Source organism: Cyprinus carpio, chromosome B13 (assembly GCF_018340385.1).
Source record: "Cyprinus carpio isolate SPL01 chromosome B13, ASM1834038v1, whole genome shotgun sequence".
NCBI lineage: Eukaryota > Metazoa > Chordata > Actinopteri > Cypriniformes > Cyprinidae > Cyprinus > Cyprinus carpio.
Window position 1 is genome coordinate 20,229,964 of NC_056609.1, and position 19,983 is coordinate 20,249,946.

Here is a 19,983-nt window from a genome sequence, read left to right on the forward strand (position 1 = left end):
AATAACATTGACATAAATAACATTTGATATAAATAACATTGTATAATAGATCAAACAATATTACTTTTTTCTTGCATTTTTATGAAATAAATGCAGTCTTGGTGAGCATAAGAGATTTTTTTCTAAAACATTTGAAAATTAGTCATATAATCTGAAGCGTACATAATGTTTATTCGCTATATTATATTCTTACGCTCTCGTTACCTTTCTTTTCTAATACATATATATATATAGAATTATATTATTTGATTTTAAAATATATTCGTTCTACCATCTAGCCATCTTTCCTCGCTGAATATTAAAATAAATAAATATAATGACGTTTCGCGAAGTGGGCGTTTGTGCGAGGTAATTCTCCGTTGACGTCATATCCTCCTAGCGCTCTTCGCTTTCTGCCTGGCGGAGGGAGGGGTTGGTGCTGACGGCTGGGAGGACGAGTTGAACGTGAAGAAAGCCTTGGGAAAGCGATAAGAAACGAGGGGAAAGGGCCCGAGGTTTTTACCTTCCATCGGGAAAACTTATCGCTCGACTCTGATTAGCACCCGAAGCAAGTGCAATGTCGTCCAGTCGTCAGCTTAGTGAGAGCAGGGCCATCCCGACCAGGACGGTGCTGATCAACGAGTCAACGCAGCTACCTCACGACTATTGCACCACTCCTGGAGGCACTTTATTCTCCACCACCCCGGGAGGTAACAACCCAGACTCATATCTGCAGGCGTTCGCTTGTTGTTTGTGTGGAGAGCGTCTAATGTTAGAGGGGTGCCTGTGTTGGCCAGGAAGCCGTAACCACATAAAAGGCTGTCTCAAAACATTTTGTTCTACCTGCTTAGACAGTGTTTTTAGGGGTCGTAGGAACGTGTAGTTAGTTTGCATGTAGACAGTCTGATAACGCTCAAACTGTCGAGAAGTTTAAATCGACGATAACCAAAACATGCTCACTAGGAAGGCTGTTTCCTGTGCTTTTGAGACACAGCCATGTAGTTCAAAACAAAAACAGCGCCGCCTGTGCGTCTCTCTGATCAACATGATTGGTCCGCAGTGACTGATGGACAGAATAGAACAGAACAAAGGAATGCATTACATTAAACATGTAAGGAGAACGGCACATGTAGCAGTAAACACCCTACCAAGTGTCTTGATTGCTGTCAATCATTGCTTAATTTTATTGTTGTTTGTTGCGACCATTTATAATAAATTATTTTTTGTGATTTCAAAAGCATTAAAATATGCTATATTAACATCTGTTTCACTTTTTTTAAGGCAGATGATTATCATAAAAGTCAAAGTTCAGTCAATTCTCATCATTTACTCATTCTTATATTGTTTTCAACCCAGTGTGACTTGTTTTCTTCTTTGTAACACTAAAGGAAATGTGTCCGATTGTTTCAGGATTATGACATTTTATGCAGGCTGATAGTTATGTAATAATAAAACCATCTTATAACAGTATGTTTATTATGACAATGCAGGAACCCGAATAATCTATGATCGCAAGTTCCTGTTAGACCGGCGTAACTCGCCCATCGCCCAGACCCCTCCAGCACACCTGCCGGTTATCCCAGGAGTGACAAGCAAGAACGTCCTGAATGAAAACAAGAGGAAGGAGGCTAACAACATCAACAACCATGATGCCAAGCCAGGGCAAGGTTGGTCTTTAAAACTGACTGAACTGGAACTGTTTCCACTGGAACCTCCCTGCTTTGTGCTCGATCAACTTATGTACACAAACAGTAATGGGTCTGGTTGACAAGGGTTAGACTAGTGTTCACTCATACTATTCTCTTTTAGTGGTCATGCATTATAGTTTTTTTTGTGTGTGTGTGTTGCAGGTGAAGATGCTCAGTTTGAGATGGACATCTAAAGAAGAGGAACCAACGTGAAGAATGATTAATTACCTGGTACCTGTGTGCCGGTGGCTTGGCTTGTAGAATCCAATGTTGTGAGCCCTCTCCTTTAGCTCTCTCTAGCTGCTGGGTGCTGCATAATCATGGGGATAAATGACTAAAAGTTTGCCCAGTGGGGCTGCTGGAGCCCTGAAAGTTAACCTGGGAGCCTGTTGAGCTCTTTTTGTTTAGGTTTCAGGGCAGCCATCAGCTGTACTTGTTTAAGTCACAGAGCAAGGGAAAAATTCTGTATTGTAAGTGCCCGGATATGTTACCAATTTACCGTAATAGACTCATAAACAAATCAGCCATCAGAGATTCACTGCTGATAGATCAGAGTACACTGTTCCAGTTGATACCCTTAATGCAGTCTGCTTGGTTCACATGTAAACTGATTTGCACTCAAGTCAGGAAATGCGGTTATCTGTATGTACATGTCCTCCCAAATGTAAGATCTTTTTTTTTTCCAAAAGGGACAGCAGGATTATCATCATACTTTTGATTAAAAAAATGAAAGGATTCCATATTCATTCCAAGTCTTTTATATCAGTTAAAACAGGTGACTTTTGTTCTAGATTTTTATTTTCAGGTATTTGTATAAATAGTTTTATAGAATTGTCCAAAAACAGACCACAGACCTTAATTCCTCCTTTGAATTTATATACGATAACAATGCCAAACAAATGTTCTAGTTTTATTTAGAACTAACCCAGAATACGCATTTCAGTCCGTAGTTTTCTAATTTCCTTTCGCCCTTTTAGCTGATTGATTTTAAGTGAAAACATCTGATCGCAATTTTGAAAGACCAAACTGTTACTTGAGGTCAGAGAGAATGTTTCTGTTCAGATTTGTCCTGCTAACAGTGTGATTTATACCTACCTTTGCATGGCGAGTCTCTTGAAATGTCAACATCAGCTCTTAATTCACATCATCTAGTTATAGGTAGACAATACCAAGTACCGTTGTACTGATCAAGGGTTTAATATACTTTATGAAACAATGACAAAAAGAAAGCTTGTCTCAGGAAGCACTTGCATTATGTACTTAACAAGTACACATCTTATGGCTCCATTCATGGGAGAAATAGCACGGTGAATATTTAACATTAACATCAGCTGTGACATCTACTGTCACTTTCCGATTACTACAATCCTTACGAACCTTGATAATCAAATCAAAGGTAGGAAAGCACTGAAGTGTTGTTTTGTTCATTTCATTATTGTCTGTCTCACAGCCACACAATGTGAACGATCCTTTGAAAGATAGATAGTTTTGTTGTGACCAGACATTCATGTTTTGATTCAGATCAAACATCTTGAACTGAATCTTTCCAATGCTCTTCTATGCATGTTCTTTTGGTCTGCTTTTTTGTCTTTAGTTCACAGATCATTAAAATGTTGTTGAGTTTTTTTGGGATGCCAAATCTTGTGGAAGACGAGAAGATTTGATTAATTTTGAAATAGAATTAAGCAAAGAGATTATCCAAACAAAGTGACCTAAAGAGGATAAGACTTATTCTCATGACTTTAATTGTCTCGTTCTGTGTTCCGGTCAATCTCTGAAGCACAGAATTTCTCTCTCTCTCTCTCTCTCTCTCTCTCTCTCTCTCTCTCTCTCTCTCTCTCTCTCTCTCTCTCTATCTCTCGCGCTCTCTCTCTCTCTCACACACACACAGACACACACACACAGTGATTTCTTGTGCTTAGCCTCTGCATCCATGCCTTACTTTACTAAGCTGAGCAGCTGTGTCAAATACAGTTCCCTTTCATACCTTAAATACAGGATCAGTTCCTTTCTGTTTGATTTCTTTCCAACTTTCAAGTTGAGGATAAGATCAAGATATTGCTATGTTTTACTAGAAAACATTATATTTTTGGAAACATGTTTGTTATTATTTACTTTCTTACAGAAATGGAAAGATACAGCAGTGTAATATTTGTAATAGTATTGGACTGGTTAAAAAAATAATCACGGTTTAGGTGTCAAATCCCAATTTGTTTAAACTCTGAAGTATGGACGTTTAGTTTGCTTTTTTTTTTTTTACTTCTAAAAAAAAAAAAAAGCATCACTGCTTACTTTTTCTTCATACTTTCCCCTGGTCTCAGAAACGTTCAGAAATGCATTTAGCTCTCTTTTTTGATGGGATTTAGGATGAAAGATTTATCTAATGTGGCAGAAATTGGAAACTGTATTTTCTTTCTTCTTTGAGACCCTGTTCAATTTAATTTTAATGAAATGCCAATGCCAGTGGACACTGTTACAGCAAGATCAATAAAAGTTCCTAGATATCAACTTGTCTGTTTGTCTTCTCTGCCAAATGCTTGTGCATTTCAATATGCTTGAATGTCATGTAAACAATGTGTTTGAAATACTAGGGTTTGCCGCTAGATGGAGCAGTAGGGTAAGTGTACCAGCTAGTTTTATCAACGCAAAATCGAAAAAAAAAAAGATTCTGGTCCTCTGTAAGTTAGTTTTGGCTCTGGTTTTTGTAAATGCTAAATTGTTTTATACCAAAGCGGGAGTTCTCTGTTTCTTGTCTTGCCCTTATTACAGTAGATGAATGCATGTGAAGAGAGCTTGGTTGCTTGGAAACTCATGGAAATACAAAGTGTCCACTTCACACCAGCGGTTCAAGCAGAGGCTATTTTCAATGCAATGATAGACATTCGACACAGTGGCAGTGGTGAAAAATAAGAACTTGGCCAACAGTGAGCAAAATGACCCTCTGCGATATGCAGCAACTTGAGGTTGAGACGTTCCGGTTAACGGTCACCATTACAAGAAAATCAAGTCAGAATATTGACATCGTACTGTTTAAAGTTATAATTGTCAGCTTATTCATACTCTGCCCCCCCTACATCGCAGGCTTTTCAACATTTCAGGCATGTCTGCAGCACCGTTGCTGGGAGATGGAGCTGTTATTGACTGGTGAAAAGATGAGAATCCACCCACCGACATCCTCCTCTCCCATAACATATATGTATATATTGCCAGTAAAAGAGGCAGCTGAAGAAGGTGGCCATTCTTTCCTCCTCCTCTCCTCCCCCTGAGTTATCCATCTGCACTGCTGTCTGTTGAGACTCGCTCTGCTGGATTGACATCTTGACTGCATGTCTTTGGATCTGTGAGGGACATTAATTGACAGGACTCAAGATGAGTGTGACATAGACTTGGTCTTCTTTTACCTTTAATTGTTTCTCTCAAGTCCTGACAGGTGTGTGAGAGAGCGGGTAACCAGGTGAGGAAACTTTTATAATATTTGTCCTATTACCCTGTCTCTACTTCAGGGTAGAAATATGATGTGCTCTATTAAGTGTTCAGTCATGTAATTTTGTCTTAATCTGTGCTTGGCATAGCTAAATTTGATTCTCTTATCAGTCAGCATCCTGTGAAATGCTGGTTGACAAGTGTACTTACTAAGTACTACACGAGAGTTGATTTACATGATCTCTCAGAACATTGTAAAACAAAATAAATAGAGAATGGGATATTGTTTTTATACAACAGTTTAATAAAGTTAAAGTAACTTGCATTTTAGATACTATATTGCCAGGTAGGTTTTTTTTTTTTTTTTTTTTTTTTTACTCTGAGACGAACAACAAAATTAGTTCCAAAGAACTCACAGATTAATAGTGGAGTGTTTAAATGAATCAGTGTTTTGAACGATTCGGTTCAGTGAATGATTCATGAGTCTCTCGCCAGCTCCTGGCATATGCAGAAAGAGTCACTAAAAAATATCTAAAATATTCTTTATTTCCAAGGATTCTATAGTTCATTTTATTAATGGCCAAAGTAAGAAACAAATGAAGACATCATTTGACTAATACCGTTACCACAGAAGTCTAAATTCATTAATAAAGACATTAAAATTTACAATAGGTTAACATTTATTTAGTATTATAAAATAAAAAGGTTTTATTATTATCAAAGGTTATTAGTGGTTCAGAGAAAATCTTGATTTATTTTATTTTAGGGCATGGTTTGACTCCCCATGCATTTTTAAAAATCGTGTTTTGCATTATGTGTTGTGTTACAGGGCCTCTTATGGTCATTGTTTCAGTATTTTCAAAGTCTGATTGTAATGTTGACTGAAAGCCTAACACACATTTTTAAACTCATGTCTTAGCGAGAATGAGGATGTGCCAATCACTGGTCACTCCCACTCACTGCATATCTGTGCACTGATCTGTGCAGCATTGTACAAATGCATCCTTTCCCATCCATATTTAGAGATTTTTTTTGTTGTTGTTTTTTGTTCTGTGACCGTGATACTCGGACACAACTGGAATTTAAATCAAGCCCCTGAAAAGGGCAGCATTGCTCTTGGTGCCAGCGACTCAGTATCCCAAACTTTCAATAGACCAGCCAGTTATATAAACATAAGGCAGGAATGTCCTAATGACATTCACAGACCTATCATATATTTCCCAGTGATATCTCTCTGGCACAAACTTGATCTTATGAAAGAGGAGGGGAGAAATAGGATTTCTTTAATTAACTGCATTATCTCTGCAGTACAAGCAGGAAATTCGTTTGGCTTCATGATTCTGACATCAAACACTTTCAGATTTCGGTAGATGTAAAGGCATCAGAAATCTTTCATCTTGCACTTTCTCTCACTTTTGGCTTTCTGTAATGTCTCCGTCATGGCCTTTGCATGGGCCGTCCCTGTGAATGTCTGGAGCCGCCCACACCGTCGTCTGGTTGCCAGATGTACTGTATTTCTTTGTGGCCCCCAGAAGGGTTGGAACGGCTATCCTGTCACGGTGAGAAGAGAACCAGAGAGGCACTGAACGAGAAAGAGAAGAAAAGAGATTAGCAAAACATTGGTGGTGGTTGGAGTTGAAATAAAAGGCTTCTTATGTTAAGATTCTGCTAGCAACAGGAAACTGAGTTCGTGTTGACAGGATTTGCACTTAAAGACAGACCTGAACCCTTGCTGAAACTAAGATGCAAAAACCAAAGGATGTGAACACACGCGGCACAGCTGTGAGACCGTAAGCCATTCATGCTATGCACCTGCAAATTTGATAGTTTGACACATTCAAAGCTTCAATAATGTGTTTTAATAATGGGTTTTGTTGTGCATTACATGTGTTGGGGTTCCAGGAAATTGAAGTGTGTCTGGTTCTTTAAAAAGTGCAAATGTTAGAAATAACCCCATGTAAAAGGACTAGCATGTCTGCCTGTTTACTTTATATTAGTCACAGTATAAATCCTCATTCCAGCTCTGTGCAGATTATGGGTACGAGTGCCAGTGCAACTTCCCAGGCTGCTCCGTTTGCACCTACACACCAGGCTGATCACCAAGGGAACGGCATGGCTGAGCACAGACGCTTCCTACAGTCGGTGAACATTCGCAACAGCAAGGCCAAATCCATCATCACAAACAAGGTGGCCCCTGTTGTCATCACGTAAGTGACAAGTGCAACATGATGCTTTTAAAACTGTCTGTAAGGGCCCTCATATGCACAAAATGTCACACCCGTGTGTTACTCTTTGAGCAAAAACTATTGTAGATACCGTCAACAGCTTCACTTTGACTTAAAGTGACAGTTCACCCAAAAATGAAAATTCTGTCATTGTTTACTCACCATCATGTTGTTCCAAACCTGCATGAGTTTCTTTCTTCTGTTGAACACAAAAGAAGATATTTTGATATTAAGATATTAAAGGTAGTTATCAAATAGTTGCTGGTAGCCATTGACTTCCAAAGTATGAAAAAAAACTTTTGTGCTGAACAGAAGAAAGAAACTCATACAGTTTTATAACTTGTATAGAAATTTTCATTTTTGGGTAAACTGTCCATTATAATTATTGTCTCTATACAGAAAAAACTGCAGGGAAGAGTTTCAGATTCATGACAAGATCCAATCTGCCAACTACTCGATGGGAAGGATATCTGACCTGTTGCCGGAGCACTACCTAGTGCTGGTATGTTTCACTTTTTGAGATTTAAATTAAATATTTAGAGCCTAATACTTTAAAAATCCTGGAGGTGTAATGGAAAATGCAGTAATGAGCAGGAAATGTAGATCATTGATGGAAATTTCTTGTCATTTACGATGAAATAAGTTTTATTACTTGCTTTAATATTGTCCAGGGGGAGTTTTTTATGGTTCAGGATGTATACAATAGAGCTGATGTCTTAAATACTACAAAAAGCCACGGGTCCCCCAACTTCCGCAAGGTCAAGGGAAACTACCCCCTTTTTGGAATGGGTCAACCTAGCCTGAGTGGTTTCAAACAGGTCCTCCAGAGATTGCAGATTGACGGCTGTGAGGTCAGTGAGTGCTCCTTGTCCTTGTCCAGTAAGATTAAAGGCAGTGAGGCACTTTCCATGAACACCGTTCACTTTCGGATCCCATTACATTTTATTTTCTTTCTGTAAGAACCATTAGATATGTTAGATATTATGTTTTTATGTAGCATAAAATTGACCTACACTCTTAAAAATAATTTACAGCAGTGCCATAGAAGAACCACTTTTGGTTTACCAAAGAAACTATCAGTGAACAGTTAAGAACCATTTTTTCTCATTGTGAAAAACATTTTAATAATCTAAAGAAAGGAACAATGGAACCATTAATGCCAATAAAGAACCTTTATTTTTAAGAGTGTAACATGGGAAGTAACAATCAAATCTCTGTACTTTCCTGTAAAATGGTGATTTTCATCTGTCCCAACTCAGAGGTCTTAACCACCCTGACAACCATATGTTCTGCAGATAGACGTTCAAATATTGATCAGGTTAATTGCTGTTTGTCCCAAAAAATATGTGAACAGGGTGATTTTCATCTGTTTGAGGGAGGAACCAGTGGTCTTCTTCCGCTCAGATGGAGACTTTATTCCGTACACTCCCAGAGGAAGAGAGAACCTCCATGAGAACCTGCATGACTTAGACAGAGAGCTCAGCGCAGAGCAAATAGAGCTCTCCATCCGGAAAGAGGTCTGTTATAGAGCAGAACAAGTTGTATGAGGAGGACCGCTTGCCATCCTTTTATGGTGAAATGTTGATAGAGGTCATAGTGTCTGCTCAGTGTCAGCTTTTAATTCTCTGATATTTTCTCCAGCTGTGTGACTTTGCCAAGCTGAGTGAAAATATGTTCTATGTCTATAATGACATTGAGCATTTTAAAGATGAACCTCAGCAGGTACAGATTCTGTCAGAGGAGGACATTCATGTCACTGAGGAGGTCTACAAAAGACCACTTTTCAGTCAGCCACTGCACAGGTAATTGCTCATATTTTATGACAGAATAAAATCTATAATTATGCTAAATTTCTAAATTTCTTATGCTCACCAAAGTTGCATTTATTTGGTCAAAAATACAATAAAATGTATTGTTAAATATGATTACAATTCCAAATAGCTGTTTTCTATTTTAACATATTTTAAAAGTTTAATTCCTTTGTGCAAAACTGAATTTTCAGGTGCCATTGATCCAGTGTCAAATAATTTTTCAGAAATCATTATTTGGGTCGCTCAAGAAAACATCTTTTTAACAATGTTGCTTACAGTTGTTACATTATATATGTTTTTACTGTCACTTTTGATAAATGAATGCATCCTTGCTAAAGTATTTTATTTTATTGACCCGAAACATAAAGGCATTTGAACAGTATCAAAAATAATTGATGACGACATGGGAAAAACTTTCCAAGAAACTTTTTTGATCCTTGTTTAAAAATAGCAGAAATCTGTTTTAAATAAAACCCTGGCGAAAAGTAGTGCCCATAGATGCACAAAGACATGCATATGTGGATCAAAACTAATCTTACTTTTTAGATTCTTTTAGTTTTGTGTATTGTTTAATGATAAAATCTGATGAATTTAGATATTACAGATTGCCGCTCCCTATGGAAGGGGCACCACTGGAGGAGACATTTGATGCCTTTGTTAATATACTCAGGGTAAGATCTCCATGAACATTATATATCTTCCCTCTACTTATATTCTCCCTCTACTTTCTAAGTTTAATATAACTCCATGTGAGCTCTGGTTTATTTATATCTGATGATTTGTGTCACTGAACCAATAATTCATCCCAAGAACCCAGAACTTTAAACCCAGCGCTAGCCAGCAAACCATATTTATATTTCACAGTCACCAGTAACATCAATCTTTGCAAGCCGTATTTACACAGACAAAAGTCTGGACAATGTGCTTTTACAATTTCATCTACCTTTGTGTCCTCCAGGAGACCCCAAACCTCTCTTTGATGCGGGACAGCTCTAGACCTCTGCCTGCACTGCTCTTCAGCTGCCAGGTGGGGGTGGGACGCACCAATCTTGGCTTAATTCTGGGAGCCTTAGTCTTCCATCGCCTGCAGGGGGCATCAAAGAGCCCCAGGTACCTATTAAACTGTCAGTACAATTTCAATTACTGTTTACTTTCTCAAAGAAGAGTATTGATTAATTAATAACACTCTACTGTGGTAATATTGTGTTTTAAGGTCCATTCTCTGTTTAAGTTCTACTTACACTTCATCTCTTTCACAGGCACGAAATACAGAAGAGTGAACACAAATTGGATTTCCAAGTGATTCAGTTGCTAATCAGTCGCCTACCTAAAGGTCAACAAGTCCTTGATGAGGTTAGAGTGTATTAATGATGTTTGTAAAACTCATGAAGTAGTCCAGTTGCTTTCAAGGGTGTATTCATTTGCAAAAGTAATAGAAGACTTTTATGTCTTACAAAACATATACTGCATTAGGATTTATTCAATGAATGGTTTTACATAACTAATTTTAAGTCTATTTTTATGTATATGTACCATAGGTTGATGATGCTGTTGCCATGTGCTCTGAGATGCATAACATAAAAAATGCTGTGTATGAAAACAAACTAAAGCTTGAAGGCATTGGCGAAGATTACCAGATTCAAGTATGTCTCAACTAAAACATTCTTGTGTCCGTGTTGTTAAACTGCTATAAAACGGTTTCATTTTTGCTTTTTTCTTTAAATGAAGGTCACATTTGCACACGTTTTTTTTTTTTTTTTTTTTGACAGGGAAGCAGCACAAAAGGCTATTTCCTGCAAAGAACACTGCAAAGTCTTGAACGCTATGTGTACCTGTTAATATTCAATGCGTATCTTCATGATCAGGTATTGCAAAACTAAGTGCTACCATACTATTATATTTAAAAGCAGTTATTTCTGTCAGTATATGCCATTATTTTAAACCTTTTTACATTATCTGTCTCTCTCCATTCTCCATCTCTGTAGTATCCACAGGCATTTCCTCAGAACTTTAGTCAGTGGCTGTGTATGAACGCTTGGATCTACAGACTGCTGGCCAGCATGGATAGCTCTGAACTCTCAGCACCAGCCAGCCTTATAACTGATGGGATTCGAGTTCTGGTAAGGGCGAACAATTCTTGATTCACAGAACTTTCCAAGCACATTAGTTTATGGTTATAGAAAACCTAAAACATAGCCAAAGGGAAATCATACACTAACTTTAAAGGAGCATTCTGTGTTTGCTATGATGACATATAGATTATAAATATATTATAACAGATAAAAATACAATACAGTACAATATTTATTTGTAAAGCACATTTAAAATCAGCCGAAGTTGACCAAAGTGCTGTACAGAATAGAATAAAAAAGACTCAGAAAAAAATTAATTAAACAAGACTGTCAAATTTAAAAAACACAACAATATCAAAACAACAATTGAACCAATGATCAAGGGGTATTGAAAGCGAGAGAGGATAGATATGTCTTTAGAGCAGACTTAAAAGCAGAAATAGAGGGGGCTAATCTAGTATGAAGAGGTAGACTGTTCCAGAGTTTCGGACCTGCAGTTGCAAAAGTGCGATCACCTGGTTTTTAAAGTTTAGATCTAGGGATGATGAGTAGACAGAGATCACTGGATCTCAGTGTTCTAGAAGGGTTGTATTGACGGAGCAGGTCTGTCAGGTACTGAGGGGCCAAATTTTTGATGGCTTTTACACAAATAATAGAATTTTAAAATCAATTTTGTATTTGATGGGTTACCAGTGCAGCGCAGATAAAATAGGAGTTACTGATTCATACTTGCAGGTCAAAGAGAGTAGTCTAGCAGCTGCGTTTTGCACTAGCTGTAGACGGGAGAGGGAAGATTGAGAACCACCATAATAAAGTGAATTTCAATAGCCTAAACAAGTTGTTACAAAAGCATGGATCACCGTCTGAAAGTTACTCTGTGATAAGAAGGGTTTCACTTTAGACAGTTGACGGAGAAGAAAAAAGCATGATTTTACAGCAGCACTGATCTGTTTGTCAAATTTTAAGTTATGATCAAACAGAACACCCAGATTTCTAGTGCACTGAGTTTCATATGGGGCCAGAGAGCCACAGTCAACATCTAAAACACAATTTTCCTTATGCCCAAATATAATTATTTTAGTTTTATTTTCGTTTAAATTTAGAAAATTACTTGAGAGCCAAAGCTTAAGTTCTTCTAAACAGGCCAACAATGGTTGTAAGCCATTTTTATCATTATGCTCTAAAGGAAAATAGATCTGAGTATCATCAGCATATAGATGGAAGAATACTTTATATTTGTTAAAAATGGAAGCATGTACAGGTGAACAATACCGGCCAAGGATTGATCCCTGTGGTACTCCACAATTAAGAGGTATAAACTAGAGTAGGTGTGATGACCATGCAAACATGAATGTTAAAATCACCCAACAACAGAATTTTTTTCATGCCTGGTAACCAAATCCCACATTAATACAGGAAGTTCACTTAAAAAGTAATATGTAATAAAACATAGTTACATAGTTATACTAAAGTACAGGTACGTCTCAATAAATTAGAATGTCGTGGAAAAGTTCATTTATTTCAGTAATTCAACTCAAATAAATAAAATAAATTCAATGCACACACACTGAAGTAGTTTAAGTCTTTGATTCTTTTAATTGTGATGATTTTGGCTCACATTTAACAAATTAGAATATGGTGACATGCCAGTCAGCTAATCAACTCAAAACACCTGCAAAGGTTTCCTGAGCCTTCAAAATGGTCTCTTAGTTTGGTTCACTAGGCTACACAATCATGGGGAAGACTGCTGATCTGACAGTTGTCCAGAAGACAATCACTGACACCCTTCACAAGGAGGGTAAGCCACAAACATTCATTGCCAAAGAAGCTGGCTGTTCACAGAGTGCTGAATCCAATCATGTTAACAGAAAGTTGAGTGGAAGGAAAAAGTGGGGGAAGAAAAAGATGCACAACCAACCGAGAGAACCGCAGCCTTATGAGGATTGTCAAGCAAAATCGATTCAAGAATTTGAGTGAACTTCACAAGGAATGGACTGAGGCTGGGGTCAAGGCATCAAGAGCCATGACACACAGACGTGTCAAGGAATTTGGCTACAGTTGTCGTATTCCTCTTGTTAAGCCACTCCTGAACTACAGACAATGTCAGAGTCTTACCTGGGCTAAGGAGAAGAAGAACTGGACTGTTGCCCAGTGGTCCAAAGTCCTCTTTTCAGATGAGAGCAAGTTTTGTATTTCATTTGGAAACCAAGGTCCTAGAGTCTGGAGGAAGGGTGGAGAAGCTCATAGCCCAAGTTGCTAGAAAGTCCAGTGTTAAGTTTCCACAGTCTGTGATGATTTGGGGTGCAATGTCATCTGCTGGTGTTGGTCCATTGTTTGTTTTTTTGAAAACCAAAGTCACTGCACCCATTTACCAAGAAATTTTGGAGCACTTCATGCTTCCTTCTGCTGACCAGCTTTTTGAAGATGGTGATTTCATTTTCCAGCAGGATTTGGCAACTGCCCACACTGCCAAAAGCACCAAAAGTTGGTTAAATGACCATTGTGTTGGCGTGCTTGACTGACCAGCAAATTCACCAGACCTGAACCCCAGAGAGAATCTATGGGGTATTGTCAAGAGGAAAAAGAGAAACAAGAGACCAAAAAATGCAGATGAGCTGAAGGCCACTGTCAAAGAAACCTGGGCTTCCATACCACCTCAGCAGTGCCACAAACTGATCACCTCAATGTCACGCTGAATTGAGGCAGTAATTAAAGCAAAATGAGCCCCTACCAAGTATTGAGTACATGTACAGTAGATTAACATACTTTCCAAAAGGCCAACAATTCACTAAAAGTGTATTTTTTTTATTGGTCTTATTAGGTTTTCTAATTTGTTGAGATAGTAAATTGGTGGGTTTTTGTTAAATGTGAGCCAAAAATCATCACAATTAAAAGAACCAAAGACTTTAACTACTTCAGTCTGTGTGCATTGAATTTATTTAATACACGAGTTTCACAATTTGAGTTGAATTAATGAAATAAATGAACTTTTCCATGACATTCTAATTTATTGAGATGCACCTGTATGTTCATATGCATCAGGTTATAGTTTTTTGTTGTTTGTTTTTTTTACTTTATCCTTGAATAGTCCTTTTCTTGCTTGAGTATATCTGATATGCCAGTCTTTCTAAAAACACATACTGACAGTATAGACTGAATCTCATAAACATGAGATTTTCTAGCCCTGCTCTTATCAGAGGCGAACTATGACCTCTTCCTCCTGTAGCTCAGCAGATGATCCCTAAAACAAAGGCATGCGCATTATGCACATAATATCTTCAATTTTGAAAGGTGTCCAGTGAGTTTTTAGCAACGGATCTGCTCAGTACAGCCAAGGAGATGAAAGTGGCCAATTTCAGACGAGTTTCCAAAATGGCTCTATATGGGATGGCCCAGCCAAACTCTGAGGTAAATCCTTTCTAAATCTCATTTCAGCAGCACAAGCTCCTAATTTGTGGCCATCTGTAAAGTCTAATAAAAAATAATCAAAGCTTGTTTGTGCCCATTTCAGGCTTTGGCTGTTGTGATGTCCTACCTGACAGACCAGAGGAGAGGGCACTCTACAATTCTCTGGCTGAATCTGCAGGAGGAGCTTGTGCTGGAGGCAAATGGACAAATGTTCACCCCACGAGAGCCCGGCTGTCTGGAACAGCCTATTCCAGTCTGTGTTCAACATCCACAGCAGCTCCAGGTGCAATTCTGTTCAGGGTTGTAGTAGTATGTATTAAATGGAATTGAAGAGGGTAGTTGTGGCTTTATGTGAAGGGGCTGGACACATTTTTGTAGGTACAGCATGCATGCTGTGTGCAATGTAATACAGTGCAGCGCATTAAGCTATCACTAACTGCACTAAATGTTGTATTGAATTTAATTTAGTGCAAGTATGGTGACCCATACTCAGAATTAGTGCTCTGCATTTAACCCATCCGAAGTGCACACACACAGAGCAGTGAACACACACAACACACTGTGAACACACACCCGGAGCAGTGGGCAGCCATTTTATGCTGCGGCGCCCGGGAAGCAGTTGGGGGTTTGATGCCTTGCTCAAGGGCACCTCAGTCGTGGTATTGAAGGTGGAGAGAGAACTGTACATGCACTCCCCCCATCCACAATTCCTGCCGGCCCGAGACTCGAACTCACAACCCTTCGATTGGGAGTCCGACTCTCTAACCATTAGGCCACGACTCCCCCCACTAGAGTGTAAATACATTGTGACATAGTGACCATCTTATTTTAGGCCATATTTTATTCTTATTTTATTGCACGACTATTTGATCCATTTAAAGTGTTGTTAAATGTTTTCCAGTTTTACAGGTACAATAGCTTTTGATTTTATCATAAATTAAGATGAAAGTGAGAGGAACATTTTTCAGTTTCACTTACAAGAACTGCTGCTGTGATCTAACAACCTAAGGAGCTTTAGCAATATGGCCATCTCCACAGGAAATGGAGCTGGCACTGAAGCAGGACGTCCTGAGGTGTGAGAAGTGGCTTGAGGTGATTACAGAGCAGGATAAACAGATGAGGATGTTTAAGACTTGTCACACCATAGAGGAGCTCTTTGTCCATCAGAAGAGCATTCATCCAAGTCTCAGCTACCAGAGGATTCCCATGTCTGACTGCTGTGCACCTAAAGAAGAGGCAAGTAAATACACTATAAGCATGGTATAGATTTGACATTTTAGTTAAAATGTTTAATCTCCCTCAGGTTTTTGACCACTTATTGGAGGCCATGAAGAGCAGTCTGGCTGAAAACCCCAAATGTGCTTTCATCTTCAACTGTCATAATGGGAAAGACCGAACTACTGCAGCCATGGTGATCGCCACTCTCACCCTGTGGCACATTAATGTAGGTCATTTTCAGATATCAGCTGTTTAAGTGGAGGGAGGAAGTGAGAAATAAAGTATTCATCTCCAGGACATAGTTTAGAAGAGGAAAAATGTTTAAACTAAGCTCAAATCAGTTTCATAAACCTGGCTCTGTTTTCTTCAGGGCTTTCCTGAGTGTGAAGAAGATGAGATTGTTAGTGTTCCAGACGCCAAGTACACCAAAGGAGAGTTTGAGGTGAACTGAGGTTGTGTTTCTTTGAACAGCTGCCAGTGTCAGCTTTAAAACAAACACTTTGCTAATTTTGAACACATAAATTCTATGATTAATAAACCCACCCATGCAAAGTAAATGAATGTGTTTAATGCATTTAATATAAAATTGTTTCTATTATAGAAATAGATTAAAAAAACATTTTATTTGATGAATTGTGACCCATGCATGCATGTGTGTGCGTTCAGGTGGTGATGCAGGTTGTAAGGGTGTTACCTGATGGCCATCGTGTGAAGAGAGAAGTGGACGTCGCTCTGGATGTTGTTAGTGAAACGATGACCCCCATGCATTACCATTTACGGGAAATCATCATATCCACTTACAGACAGGTGAATTGTGATGTTAAGTAACTTTTATGTTGTTCATTTGACTATTTCTTTATGTGTTTTGGATGCATAATCTTCAGCAGGAAACATCACCTAAAAAAGGTATATAATAGTAAGTCAGTGATAATAAGTCAGTGCTTTTAGGAGCCATGTTGAATAATAGATTGCTTCCAAAGCAATTGTTTTTGTACTCTAACATAGCCTTGTAAAGTCTATATAGGTGCAATTATCTCATTTGTGCTGATCCGCTGGAAAGGACCAAGAGATTAGTAATGCCCATTGCAGTGCTTAGAGCACTCTGAATGTGTTTAATTTGAGGCTAAAAAAATGCTTTTATTTTAAAGTAAAGACCTTGAAAAACAGCAGCGTAAATGAGAAGAGAGCTTTCCAAAAGACTGCTTTGAAAAGGCCTGCAAATACTTTGTTAGGGTCCAAGACTTTATATTTTTATCTTTTGAAATATGTTCTGAGGTATTGGTGCAACTCATTTAGATCCCAGATATACATTATTAGTTACATATATTGTTATTATGAAACAGTTGTTATAAAAGCTCAAAAATCTGGTATTTGATAGACAGAGATGTAATTCAAGTTTCAAGTATCATGTTTGAATTTGCACTAGTTTAATCAGTATTTATGTCTTAATTAATTTGCACCAAACTTTGGCTTTAAAAAAAGGCTTTTGGCTTTAAACTTATTCCAACTGCTTATGCAGATGACACAAATATCTGATCCTGCTCTCCCCCTCATGTCCTGTCCTGTCATCTCCTTTACTGTCTCTGTTAATAAAACATGGAAAAGATGAAAAATAGTTAATGAATTTTCTGATGGGTAAGTCATCTGAATGTTACATTATTCTGGCCTTTTTTCACACACATTTCTGTGAATTATCTAATAAAAAGATAGAGGTTCAGTAGATTGCTAAGGAAATTAATGTCAAGAACAGAAGTTGTAATATGTATGTCAGTCAACCAAGCAATGTGCCCCTCGATGTAAACTGATGTAATCACATGTTTGTGTAGATGTCAGAGGCTGTTTATACCACACGAGACAAACGTACCAACTAAATGGACATTAAAATTAATAAAAATGATTGAACAGTTGATTATGTCGTGCCATCAGCATTTTGTCACCATTAACAAGGAAACTAGAGGAATAACAATGAGTTCACTACCACTTCTTCCTTCTCAGATTAAGATGGCTAAATCAGAAGCTGATGCTCAGTGGTTGCGGTTAAGGAGCCTGCAGTACCTCGAGCGTTACATTTATCTTATCCTGTTCAACTGCTACCTCCATCTGGAGAAGAAAGACTCCTGGAGGCGATCCTTCAGCCAGTGGATGTACCAGGTGAAGTCTGACTCACTTGCTTACTTCAGGGGGAAAAAAAAACATTTATAATATATTCACACTTACATAATATATTTTCATTGCAGTGGCCTAGTAAGAGTGCAGAATCTTAAATATTTCTTGTTCAGTTTACTTTTTTTTTTTTTTTTCAGTTTACAAAACACTTAAACTATTTCCAGGTTTAAATAAAAAAAAAAAAAACAGCTTCAGAATGTGGTCTCCTACTTTTAGAGTATGAGTTTATGTTACAGATGACCCTGTTTTTGTTTTAAAAAATCAAGATAAAAGTATAAAAGTGTGCTGTTTTGAAGATATCTTAAAAAAAAAAAGCAGTTACACTGTACGTTCACTTTCTGTTTGAATAGAGATACAGGTATAACCTGCCACTCCTACTCAACACACAAGCCTATATATAGTTAAAATGTTCCTGTACCCTTGAGAAGCTGACGGGAGGACACCCATGGTGCAGCAGACCAGTGCCTTGTGGCAAAATGAGTGTCTGAACACTTATCTGGCTCACTGTGCTGCAGCTTAACATAGTTCTGACTTCCATGAAACATTCATGGAAAAATGTCAGTCTGTCAATATGAAGTTGTAAATGTATTCGGTCTCATTCAGAGGTTTCCTGAGTCAAACCTTAGTTTATAGCCACATCTTTTATCCTTGGATTGAAGGGTAAGAGAATTGGAAGACTGTAAGGCACCTAGTGTTTTCTTACTTTTTACAGTTGAAAACTGTGTAATCTTTTCAGTTTTAAGTTTTCAGTGTTACATGATCAGAAATCATTCTAATATTCTGATTTGGTACTCAAGAAACAATTCTTATATAATTAATATTGAAAACAGTTAAGCTGCTTAATATTTTGTATAAACCATGTTACTTTTGTGGGGGGGGGGGGGTTCTTTGAATAGAAGGTTTCAACAGAACATCATCAATTTAAAATAGAAATCTTTTGTACCATTATATATGTCTTTTCTGTCAGTGCTGAATAAAAGTATTTGAATGGTAGTGTATTTATTGGATTACACGCTAGTTTAAAGAACCCTGCTCTAACAGATATAGTTGAACTTGAATTGTTTAGCAAGAGGTTATCACCTCATTTGACCACTGAACAGTCTGTCCTCATGTTTACAAAGAAAAGCATCCCAATTGTTCTTGAGGTAGAATTAGCTGTTGAATCACTTTGTAGGTTTTTATGAAAGTTGAGCTCTGTGGATTTTTTAAATTGTGAAGTACATTGGAAATGCATCAGTTTAATATTCTGTCAAGGCCACAAAAGCATTTTACTGTCATCCTTCCATCCTTTAAGGACAAGTGAGCAGCTGCACCACTTATGAACATAAGTGTACGTCTTGCAGTAAACCCCATTACACACACACCAAGACATGTGTTATATAGATATGCATTCATGAGTTGTGCTGGTTTGCAGGTGGCAGCTAGAGCTGGTGTCTATGCCATCCTCAACCATCTGGGCTTTTCTGAGTTTGAGAACCCTGACGACTCTCCGATGGCCAGGCTCCGTTTCCGCTGGCTCCCACACAGTGTCCAGTCTATTCCCATGCGAGGGCAACTTATTTAGAAAGGCACCGTATGTTGAAATGACTAAATACTGACTCACATTTCATAAATTTGTTTTTAATACAATTTCTGTCAGACTCATTAAATCAAGAAGTGATTTAATGCATTCTGTTATCTTATTTACATTTTTGACTCTATCTTTGGCGTTGCAGTGTTGTTTTGTCCTTGTAAAATATAAGACAACAAACACAGAAGATGGTTAAACTAATAAACCACACATTAATGCTTATAACATTTTTAATGCTGTCCTTAAAAAAATTGCACACTGTTATAAAAATGTCACCTCATTTCTATATAAAACATTTAATTAATTGAGATTTTACTTAATGTGACAGTCTTGCTGGGTGATCATTTGTACATGGTTATTAAATTATACGTATTTCTAGAACAATTTGCTTTATTAAGTCATTAGATAATACGGTTAAGTGTG

General features: G+C 37.8%; 2 protein-coding genes across 2 annotated transcripts; both read left to right on the forward strand.

Moving 5' to 3' along the window:
* The first annotated feature begins 369 nt into the window (after positions 1-369).
* LOC109100665 (eukaryotic translation initiation factor 4E-binding protein 2-like) lies at positions 370-4,175 on the forward strand. The gene is made up of 3 exons (XM_042737175.1): positions 370-689; positions 1,470-1,646; positions 1,830-4,175. Exons 1-3 carry the CDS (start codon positions 557-559, stop codon positions 1,859-1,861), a joined length of 342 nt encoding a protein of 113 aa, XP_042593109.1. The 5' UTR covers positions 370-556; the 3' UTR covers positions 1,862-4,175.
* Positions 4,176-5,154: 979 nt separating this feature from the next.
* LOC109100666 (paladin-like) lies at positions 5,155-19,659 on the forward strand. Its single transcript, XM_042737176.1, has 20 exons — positions 5,155-6,880; positions 7,112-7,297; positions 7,715-7,817; positions 7,987-8,174; positions 8,670-8,832; positions 8,957-9,117; positions 9,722-9,797; positions 10,085-10,236; positions 10,386-10,479; positions 10,665-10,769; positions 10,896-10,991; positions 11,112-11,246; positions 14,490-14,606; positions 14,710-14,889; positions 15,645-15,842; positions 15,910-16,050; positions 16,195-16,266; positions 16,491-16,631; positions 17,820-17,975; positions 19,405-19,659. The coding sequence occupies exons 1-20, from the start codon at positions 6,834-6,836 to the stop codon at positions 19,552-19,554; spliced, it is 2,661 nt and encodes an 886-aa protein (XP_042593110.1). The 5' UTR covers positions 5,155-6,833; the 3' UTR covers positions 19,555-19,659.
* The last annotated feature ends 324 nt before the right edge of the window (positions 19,660-19,983 follow it).